The sequence below is a fragment of the Seriola lalandi genome, unplaced genomic scaffold (genome assembly GCF_002814215.2).
Source record: "Seriola lalandi dorsalis isolate HSWRI2012SDOR001 ecotype SW California unplaced genomic scaffold, Sedor1 jcf7180002054569, whole genome shotgun sequence".
Classification (NCBI taxonomy): Eukaryota; Metazoa; Chordata; class Actinopteri; order Carangiformes; family Carangidae; genus Seriola; species Seriola lalandi.
The window spans coordinates 101,838-113,878 of NW_019525122.1; the positions used below are offsets into that span (position 1 = coordinate 101,838).

General features: G+C 41.3%; 1 protein-coding gene across 1 annotated transcript in view; it reads right to left on the reverse strand.

Annotated features, from left to right (window-relative positions):
- Positions 1–216: 216 nt before the first annotated feature.
- The window catches only part of diaph1 (diaphanous related formin 1), a 93,956-nt gene continuing 82,131 nt past the window's right edge, over positions 217–12,041 (reverse strand). The window contains exons 26-27 of the mRNA XM_087176755.1: positions 11,052–11,141; positions 217–2,761 (exon numbers count right to left, since the gene is read on the reverse strand). Of these exons, the coding sequence (XP_087032881.1) occupies positions 2,577–2,761; positions 11,052–11,141 (275 nt within the window). The 3' untranslated portion in view covers positions 217–2,576. The remainder of the gene's footprint in view (positions 2,762–11,051; positions 11,142–12,041) is intronic.

The window sequence follows — 12,041 nt, forward strand, 5'->3', positions numbered from 1 at the left end:
AATTATAGTTTCGCAGAGTGCAGTGACTATCTGGTATTTTACTGCACAATGTGTTTACATGAGAGAGAGGGAAGGAAGGAGGGGGAGGAGAGAGAGAGAGAGGGAGAGAGAGGTATGGAGAAATATGCAGGAATTTACTTTGGCAAAAACACAGGGATACAGCTGAGCTGAAAAATACACACACACACATCAACAGATGTAAACACTGATCAAAGATTAATGAAATCAGATCAATTTATTTAAGACATTTTAACAGTTCTGTGCAGCAAACAGAATGACCATGTGCATTATTCTGTGTACATAGAGAAATCTGAGAAAAAAATTGTCACAATTCAAATACATTAAAATAATCAATTGTAAAAATCCACATAGAAAACACTCTCTTAAAAAAGACGTTATGAGCAAAAGGAATGACTCAAATAAAAAAACAAAAAACAGCTAACATTCCAGTGATGTTCTGATATTCTCTCTCCTTAATGTTGGACAGCTGGTATCTGGTACACACAGTCACCTGGCACTGTCCACTTGTAGAGATGGGCAGAAGGATGAAACAGGAATTGTGTCTGTGGTTTAAATACAGCTACAACATATTTTGTGCTTCAGAGTGGGCACAGCACCTAATTATTTTAAGTGTTACTGGATTAAACTGAGGCAGCAGCACTTGATCAGAACAAGGAATTTCTACACCTACTGTTCTTAAAGAACCTCATTTGTTGTTATGTTGTTTAAGTGCCAGTTCCTCAACATCCAAAGGCGCTCAATTTTTTATGTTAGATGTCATGTGATTGCTGGTGTTGTTGAGAAAAAAAATCTGTTATTTTATAAAGACCACTAAAGTCCCCCCAGTGGTTTTTGGATCCTGACGCTGGCTGGATATCAGGGCAAAGGTGCACGCTACAGTATTGTGTTTGCATAGGAATAAATATTGCATGGAGCAGCTGACATCACCTCTCAGGACTCCTGTCAGATATTACACCACAACATCATGGCAACATGTTTGCTGATGGCTACTGAATACCAACAAAGGCAAGGCCAGACATTCAGCAACTACTGCTGCAGTTCAGTGGGAGGGGAAGCAGGTGAAAACACACACACACAGACAACTGAAAACACACACACACACACACACACAGACAACTGAAAACACACACACACACACACACACAGACAACTGAAAACACACACACACACACAGACACAAACACACACACACACACACACACACACACACACACACACACACACACACACACACACACTTGTCTCAGCAGTTTTTGGGCAGTTTTCCAGTGTGCTACATCCTCAGCAGAAAGACCACAAAGCTGTTTATGAAACCTAACATTTATGACAGCATAGTCGGTACCATACAGTAATTACAGATGGCAACACACACTCAAACCTACATGCACAAACACACACAAATTTAGGGAGTCGATTGCGCACACAAAACTAAATATAGGTGGCTTACTGCACACACACACACACACACTGACATTCTCATACACAGAAACACACAGGCATGTAAACTGCTCAGGCCAGCTTTTGTATGGAAACACCCTTTTAAAATGCAAAGTTTCTTTTTTGGTTTAACTGACTGTGAAAGAACTTTCTCTTCCCATCTAACTATACTTCCCTCTGGGGTTTATGAGAGTGTTCATGTTCATGGATGAAAGAAGGTTTTCTTCATGTAACTGTTATAGGCATGTGTGGCATTACAGCGTAGACAAGTTTATGTAAATTATCCTCATTTTTATGTGATATGTAACTGATGCATGCAAACAAGTGAACTAAATCCCCTCTCATTAAACAAACAACACACTGAAACACCCAGGTGATGACTGCTCCACACATCACCCCAGTGCAAACTGTGACTGGACAAAACCTGGAGGTGAAATGACAAGACTGGATTTCTACTGGTTGGCACTTTTTTCAATAATACAGCAAAAATGATTAACATTTACACAGTATATTAGACAGTTACATACAGTATATTAGACAGATATAACACAATAAGTTCTGTAGATTAAAAAAAAAAAAGCGCAAAGTGATCATGGCTGAAACATCCAGAGAAACCTATGAAGCTGTTGTAGGATGTGCCTAATTCCAGACGTTCCAAAGTTAAATTTAGAATTTGGAAATAACCGCAAAATAAAGGGTGGCTCCCTCCTGAGTAAGTCTTTGGAATTCCTCAAGATGCCCGCTCGTGAAAGACAAGTGAATTCAGTGATGCAGAAATACAGAGAACAGAAACAGACAAGAATACGTTAACAGATATGTGCACATGGTGAACAAAGCAATTAACATTTTTATATGACTGGCAAACATCCAAATGTTAATGAGGGACATTCGAGAGTTGAGTTGAGAGCCCCGCCTTCATCCTCTGCCTCTCTCAGTCCTCACAGAAGACACAGTCAGTGCTACCCTAAAAGATGGTCCTGTTAAGACAAAGGTCAGAAGAACACAGGCCTTTTTTCACTAAGATAATCTCAGATTGATATTGGCCCCTGGAATGTCTAAGAAATTTACCTGCGTTGGGATATCACTGACTCTGAGTAAAAACTTTCTGCCTGCTCTGCCTAATTAGAACGAGAGGGAGCAACCTCCAGTAATTCCTCCAATGACTCTGCCCCCTCTAGTTTAGCCTCCTCTTTCTCATCTGACTTCTTCTTTGCGGGCAGTTTACTTGATGAAGGCGTGTCCTCCTGCATCAACTCTTTGGCCAGGATGTTGGTCACTGCATGACCAGCTCGTCGGTGGTTGGCTGAGAAAGAGAAAGTCAGGGTGAGTGAGATAAAGAAATAAAGACATGATAATAAATTACATGCTGTGTTTTTTTTTAATCACAACAAGTCCATACACATATGTCATTGCATGCCGTGAAGTGACATATCGGATGTACGTGCGTAAAAGACGTGTAAAAACACGTCGGTTAGCCATACAACACGTCAGCAGCCAGATACTGAACATTTGTCACTGCAAATATGAAGAGACAACCAGTTTGATTAGTTAACCCGACTATGGGGCTGCACACAGTCACAAGTGTAAGCATCTGAGAACATTATAGGCATGTGTTTTGAATGATAAAACACAAAATTAATGCTCCCTTTCTTTCCAACATACATCCAACATACATGCATTAGAAAGACACACACACAAATGACTGAGTAAGGTGGCTGTGTTTGGATTAGAGTGATATCTGAAGCAGCTCTCTGCTAATGATCATGATCTTAAAGTGGAAAAAATGAAGAAAAGAAGAACGAAAAACAGATGAGATGAAGAAATGGAGATGGTGAGTGTGTAAAAGCAAGGAGGGAAGGAAGGGGGAAGACGGAGGGTTAGACAACAGGAGAGGAGCGCGATGATTCATGCTGTGGGAGGATTAAAGAGGCAGGGATGAATGAAAATGAGACAAACATGGATGGAGAGGCTGGGTGAGAGGAGGAATGAGCCGTGAGGTAAGTAGTAAAATAGATCAGAGGGAAACAGTGGATGCAGTGAGGACAAATAAGAGATGCACAGGGACGGACAGAGAAACACAACAAGTGTGACAGATTGTGCCCTGAGGATGCTGTCATTTTTATCCTACCTGCTTACTCAGTTAGTTCCTCTCCTCCTCTTCCCACACACACGCACACGCGCACGCACGCACACACACACACACACACCATCAGCCTTGACTTTACCTCTCCTTCCCTCCTTCTATCCTTTACCACTGTGTGGGAGGACAGCTGTGCAGCAGCGGCCATTTTGAATAATATAGGTCAGTGGGAGATTGTGTTTGTGTGTTTGCTGTTATTTTATGCCTGGTGTAAGTCAACAGCTCTTCACTCTCAAAGCAAAGGATGCTATGAATAAAACGTTAACATTATCAGTACAGGACACAGTTGTTATCATGATTACACACATTGATGTAACGTGTTCCTGCGCTACTGATGAAGACAACAAAAAAACAAACCAATCCATCAACGTCATGATGCAAACCAATAGAAATACACATGCAAATGAACCATGGTAACACAAACAGCACAGCAAGACTTGTCACATGGTTCTGATGGAGCAAAAAAAAAAAAAAAAAAAAAAAAAAAAAAAAAAAAAAAAAAAAGACAAACAAACACAGACACAGTTACAGAGCAGGTCTCCAGAACTAGCTGTGACAAAGACACAATTGAGTCTGGGGAGAAATAGGAGAAGGAGGATTTGGAGATTTAGAGTCAAGCCTCAGCTGGACTGATCAGCAGACAGCTGGGGTGTCAAACTATCACCTCACACACTTTCCTATGAGACGCACAGATTTCTCCCCATCATAAACACCAATACATGGGAACACTTTCTCTCTTTCTCAGGCTCCTCTCACATACATCCCTCATATCTATTTTTGTCCTGTTCCAAAGCTCCTCTCCCTGCCTCATAAACTTATTAATTAGAAATTATGTAAATGACCCAAAAAAAGGGAGGAAGAGTGTGTGTCAGTGTGGGTGTTACTCTACTTGTATGTGTACTGTGCCGAGCTTGTCCTAAAAAAAAAAAAAAAATCGAACCCGCAGAGAAAAGCTCTTCAAAGGCTGTCAAACCATCTTCTCTCCTCTCTTATCCTCCTCCACTCCCTCTTGAGGGAGAAAACAGAGAAGAGGATAAGAGTCAGGATCAGAGGGTTGCAGCATTGGAAACAGCATGGGAACAGGATGAATTTATACAGAAACCTGCATATTAAAGTAATGTGAGGAAAATTCTGAGCAAATGTCTTTCTATATTTAAATATAGTTAAAATACAGCAACTCATGCAACCTCAAGAGTAAATTATACATCACCAAATATAGAAGTTTAACTCTGCACATGATTTTTTACATTACATAGGTAATGCATGAATCAAAGAAAAACTAAAATCTGTTTTAAGGATAAGGCTGGTACAATCTTGCACCTTGAAGCTTTCAGATGAGATTGACAATAAAAATATTCTATTGTCCTGATCAATGAGATTGTGATTTGATTCAATCATTTATAGGGCCTCTTGCAAGCCTCCTAACTTGGTAGAAGTGCAGTAAAAAAATCACTGGAGCACTCCTTTAACACGTGGCACTACAAACATAGGAAATTCTCAGCATTCATGTTGTATCCACAAACTAGCTCTGATGTCGACTAAATGATCCACGCACTTGGCATGAAGCCTGGTGGTTGCAGCAGCAGGAAACAAGACGTCGGGACTCACAACAAAGGTCTGTTTACTGGTGGGCATGAGATTGAATGAGTGTGTTTGCACACTGAGGGGCACATCAGAGGCACAAAGAGTGTCGTGAAAAGATCATCTGTAACACATTACACTCCAGGAGACTCAATAATGATTGCCTGATGAGGGAAAGAACGCTTTGTTGTACAGTATATGTGTGCGGCCCTTATGAGTGGAAAAGACAAAAACAAGGAGAAAGTGAGGAGAGTTTGCAGACAAACAAGTATAGTGTAGTTCGCAATGAGAGGGTACCAAGAACTAGTTCAGTGGATACAGAGAATGCTCACCACTTCCCTGATCACAGATTATACCAGCCACCCCCCCCCTTACCTAATGCAAGTGACATCTGCATGGTGTGATACCACTGTATGACAAGGAAGCAGCCATCTTTATGCCCTCGGTCTATTGTACAGAAGCTGCAGCAAAGCCACAGTCACATGACAACATGGTAACAGTGCCACGACTAGCATGGTGGTGTATTTGCAGATGTAGGCTGGACCTCCATCATTGTCTCCAGCTTAGAGACACATACCGCCCTCCTCAGGCTGCACCAGGTAACACACTGCTGCTCTGCACTAGAGGACTGTGGGAAAGAGTGACGTCATCCAGCATCACTAGTGGCTTGTGTCTCTGGGTCAGTATTAAACATGCATTTTATGGCAGTGAATAGGCTCAACTGGTGCATATATGTGGTTTGCTGGCCTGTGTCTCAGCGGGTGTTAAGTATGCATGTGACATCACCACTGCTACAATAAAGGTTTGACTGATGAGTGCTCTCCTATTGGTCTAAATTGTCTGAACTGTGTGTGCCTGTGTGTGTGTGAACATCTGTGAATATCTGTGAATCCCCTGCACATTTCTTTGCAGGGGATCTTTTTTTCTTTTTTTGTAAGAGCAGACTGTCTGCAGAGCCAGCGTGTGCCTCTATTGTTGCCATCCCCTTTATCTCCGTGTCTCTGTTGTGATTGGTGCTTTGTCAACTAGTTCCTACTGTGATTGGCTGATCTAGCAAAGGTCAGGACCCAGCAGATGGGTCTATAGTGAGAGTTTAGATGCATCATTCCTCCACTTAAATTGCTTTGAGAACACATACAAACAAATTAGCCTTATGTAGCCAAACTGTATTCATGCAAAAAGACATCGACAGACCTTTAGCTAACAATCTAAAGCTGAAAGCAGTATGATGGTGTTTAGAACATGATGTGCCTGTTTGGGTGTATGTATTGGTATGCATGTATTGGTATGCAAACATCGATGTGTGTCTTTGTATTGGCATGTGAACATCTGGTTTGTGTGCATTTTGTCTGTATGTGCCTAAAGGGGGGGTGGGGGCCAGACAGACGGAGGGTAGACAGCTGAGGATCCCCCATGCAGTCTATTTATTCTATACAACCAGCACAAACACACACACAGTGAACTGAGGTACAGGTCAAAGGTGAGAGCCTCGGCAGCCTCGTGGCTTTCCATTCAGTCGCACTGCTGTGATACAATGAGCATGACAACACACTCAATAGGCCCTCAGTAGTCCTGTAACACTGAGTTGGTGACGTCTGCAGTCAGCACAGCTGTGAGGGGAGGAAACAAAGAGGATCGCAAAGGAGGGACACACTTCATGTAATGAAGACCATGACATGCACAATGGCAATCACTAGCTCCAAAGACAAAAATGTAACCCTCAACGTGACTCATTGATTTTCCACAAACCTTATCTATATTATCCCTAATATAATGACATATAATGTAACAGAATGTAATGTAATATATTAAAGTAGTGACTCATTAGGTTTTAATATGTGTGTAACAGGGAGAGAGATTCATTATAACATACTGTAAAGAGGTGGTCATTTTTTCAAGTCATGAGCCAAAGTAAAGTCATTTACTAGTGTTAGTCAAGCAAGTCTCGAGTCGTCAAATTTGTGACTTCAGTCTGACTTGGGTCAAGTTGTGTGCATAATTTAGCATTTTATTAGCAAATAACAAATTTGCCCACCCTGTGATCAGCTCTGTCTTAGCCACAGCCAATACTGCCTGAAGACAGTTCCTTTCCAGCCATAAAAAGTGACTGACAGTAAAAAAAGGGTGAATGAGTTTTGACAGATTTGATAGGGCTGTCATATAGAAGCATTTTATACTGCATCTCTTTGATTCTTAGAGATAGATTATTATAGAGTCACATTGTAATTACAACGAAAGTGTGCTCCAGTAACCCCACCAATATGGTAACTCACAAAGTCTCCTTCATTATGCTTTTGCAGCCTAGTTTGGTATCACTACTTTTGTTTCTGTTATTTCTAAATTAAAAGTTATTGAATATTTAATGAGAGAAAGTCTCAGTGATAACAATGGGAATTTGATTAAGTAGTATAATCTGTTTGAAATCAGTTTGTGCATTTTTCCCATAACTGGCAGTCTAAGGAATGTTTGCTGCCAAATGAGTTGTGTTAGAGGAATGACAAAAAAACTGTGAAAGGTAACTCACTATGGATTATAGATGAGACATACTGTACAAACTTCACTGGTGTTTAGACTATATATGAGGATTAGTAGATACTTTTTCACATTTGGGATAAGTCTTGTGAATGCTTTATTACATTTAATTAGGGGTGGGCGATATGGCAAAAATATCATATCACGATTTTTTAAAAATAAAATCACGATTTCGATTTTATCACGATCTTAAATTGGAAAAAGAAAAACAGACAATTTAGACCAAAGAACCTTTCTTTTATTTTATTTCAAATAGTCGCAGTTTTGCCTGCATGTGCAAACAACGTAAAGTTTAAGGTAAACAACAACAACATTCTAATAAAGTGCTGTCTTGCAAAAGTTGTAACAGAAAGTAAAGTCCTGTTACCAGCCGACGTGCGAACGGTTTCTGTGCAAACTTTGCAAATTACATTTGCTTGCGCTTGATCAGTTGCGGAAAATCCATATAATGGAGGTGGAATTTTTTTTTTTTTTAGCGACCAACTCCGTTTGGCTTTCAGCCCTCGCTCTCTATGTGCTACCGCTACACACACAAAAAGGAGGCGGGTAGGAAAGCGCGTCACTGCCCGTAATTTACTATGATTGGTCGGTCAAGGTTGACGACGTCAATACGTCTGCGGCGTCGGTGCATCAGCATAGAACTGCAATTTATAGAATGTGCCCTAGACGATCCCACGATCTCTGCAGTTAGAAAGATCGTCTTCACGTTGTAATCCTTCACGATCTAATATCGTCATATCGCCCACCCCTACATTTAATACTTATACCCCACATGTATTATAAAGTATTTTGTTTAAAAAATGGGAAATTAACACTACCATTATTCCCAATTAATACTGCAATTACCTTAAATTCAAACCTAATTAACATACGAATTGCCTTTAAAAGGTGCAACACAAATAAACCTGCCTTGCACTAACATGATGAGATGATGAAACCACAGCTGTGGTTCCTATCCACTGTTCTGCCTTGTATGGAGAGCATTTTATGGATGTATTATACATTATGGCGAAAAGAATAAAAATACTGTCCATGTATAAATGAGCTGGATAGAGCAGTGTTTTTAGCCTGCTGCCCGAGGCCTCAGTGGTGCCAGATATGTATCAGTTGTTCCAAAGTCAGGATGTGCCTCCTCCTACTTCATCTCCACTAAATTAAGACATCTGACTCAACCAACCAGACAAACATGCACACACACACAAACATAAAGACACCCTCCTATTGTGTGGGTGAAAGACTTTAGGCCCTTCCTGGCTGTAAGAAGCAAAGTGAGTAACTGGTGAAGGAGCAGTCTTTTCTTCATCAGTGAAGAAAATATAAATACAGCATGGCTTCACAACCTTCACATGAGCCATGGAAAACCCTGAATTGGGCAAAAGAAAACAAAATGACAAGACTGTGGAACAGAGGAGACCAGGAGGAGGTACTGAGCAGAGACTATGATACATCCAGCCACTTATACTTTCCTACCACAGACAAGTATGCGTAGGGAGGAAGGCTCGCTCTCCCTTTCTGTCTCTCACACATATGTTCAGGTATTTCCTGTTAGGAGTGTGAGGTGGCCACACAGTATTATGGGTGACTGACTGAGCCCTCAAGTGGGCCCCATTCTTACTCAAACAGTGCTCCTTCCTCCCCTCCCTCTTTTCCCTCCATATCGTCCTCTCACTGTTGTCTCAGTCACTCTAGAGGTGCTGAGCCTGAGCTGTTCGTTATTAAGAACTGTTTAATGCCCTCAGAGATAGTCTCTGTCACAACCACTGTTTTACTGTATTATAAGTCCATTTAGAAAGAAAGAAAGAAAGAAAGAACGAACGAATGAAAGAAAGCAGTCTACCCTCTGGTTCTGAGCTATTCCACTCTGGATCACCACTTCACATCTGGCTTCTATTGAGGGAGGGATTGGGTTGCACACACTCTTCCCCAACCTCTCTTATGTGTGAATACTCAACCCACACATGTGCATGTGAATAAACACACACACACACACACACACACACACACACACACACACACACACACACACACACACACAGGCTCTCTCTCTTGCTCTATCAATTAATGGCAGTGGACACTTTCCCACTCACATGGTTGCACATGAGTTTCCTAACACCAGGAATCATGTTACAAAGTTATTATTCGAACAACTTACATTTTCATTTGCATGGTATTGCCTGGCAAAATATCCACAAAATGTGCTACACATACAATTTAAAAAGAAAAGGGAGAGAGAAAAATACTCTAGTATCCAATTAGCGAATATGACAGGATTGGGGAGCAGGACAGACAGCAGATAAAGTACCTAACCACATTACTGGTCTCTCTATGAGCTTACAAACAGAACTACATGGCCTGAATGAAAATCAATACAGAATAGAGCTGTGCGCAGGAGGATGTTCTCACACACAGGACATGGACTTCTGGCTGGCCCAGTAATGAGAAAAACAGTGTTCCAATTTTTTGTTCCACAATAAAATGGAAAGTTGAATGATTATAATACTATATATTTTATACTACTTTATATTACTACTATAAAACCATGTGAAACAGCTTTCTACTACTTCTTAGTGCAAGTGCACATTGGTTTCAAGTTTTTCAGATCACACTTGTGTAACTTGCCATTATTGACCTCCCAACTAGTTGCAATGTTACAGAATTGTGCTCATATGTGCAAGTTTTGCAACTCTCCCTCATCAGTGGATGAATTTGAAAAATGCCTGATATACAGTGAGAAACTTCAAAGTGAAGTAACAAAAGGGAAAGCATATTTTTGAGTGGAGGGGGACTAATGATTCAGATTTTCTTCATATTTTAGCCAGTAGTTCATACATGTTTCATCTATTTCTCACTCAGTGATCTCACTTCCTTAAACTTTCTACCCACACTCTAGTTTATCTTCCTTGGTTATATTTCTCTATATTTTACTATTCCGCAACCACACCCTCACCTGTTGCTCCTCTCTTAAGTATCTTGCTGCCCACACCCACCCTTGGCACCCTCCCTCTTCTTTTGTTGTTATGCCAGCCATTTGTTGAATTGACTTTGGGGCATGGCAACTATGGCCAGAGAATACTACCACAACCCACAGTCTCTGAGCCATGCAACAGATGGAACAGAGACAGGAATACAAACAAACCTGTTGTTGTGTGCTGACAGAAACATAGAGACAGTGAGGAACATGGACCAAATGAGTCTCATATGCTACATGTGTTTCAGTATAGAATGAATACCACAAACGTGCGTGAAAGGAAACTGAAATCTGTAAATCAACTAAGACATGACACTTTGAAACATCTACACATTTTTGTGAAGATTTACAGTCCTGCTTGTGTATGTGTACCTGCTTGCCGGGGTCCTCTCTTTCTCCTGAAAGCAGCGCCAGACTGCAGCGCCTCCAACAGGCCATCCATGATACCAGTTTCATCATCCTCTGTAAACACACGAGCAAAACATAATATCAGCAATGTGTCAGCAAAAACTAGAGGAAATCAACATGTGGAGGCGGATTTAAACTTTTATTTATGTCTCACACACACACACACACACACACACACACACACACACACACACACACACACATGCACAGAACCCGCTTTTCACAACCATGTTATTTTAAATCAATACCCTACCTCGAAATATACAGACATTTTCTTTCCCAACAACATTGCAGTAATTGGTGGTTTTGCAAAACCCTCCTCCTATTGCTGCTCCTCTCAGACACGCCGGGATACATGTGGGCAGGGGGGTTATTTACCAGCCACATGGCCACTTTGGCAAATTAGCTGTATTAACCCAAATAGGCAGTGACCTAGCTCAGCTACTGTCACTGCTAGGGGCTAAACACTGAACTTTCAGGGAGATAACCTCTACAACACAAACACACCCTTATTGGAAAGACACACCCACTGACACCAAACCTGCACATAAACTCATTAGATCAAAACACTGCAAAATGAGTAATTACAGCTTACAGTTAGAATGTATTGACTGGAAAGGACCCTTTTATCTTTGTTTGTGTACAGGCACAGTTTGTATGGGTGGTCTCATGGTGTGTTTGTTTACATCCACATTCTCTGCACAGTTTCAGTGGCTGGTGGCCTTAAATCACAGAAGGGGGGGCCAAACCAAAGGGGTGCGCTCCATGGCAATGCTGCTGTGTGTACATGTGTGTGAGTGTTGTCATGATTGTTTTGTGGGCAGGATTTAGTGGCACAGCTCTGCGCTCAGGCAGATGGTTTTAATTATTTCTATTGGAACCTGAAAAGAGAGGGGTCTGGAAAAGGGGGCAGTGGGGCTGGGGGTTAAAGGTTTATGTCGTCACCTCCCCCCC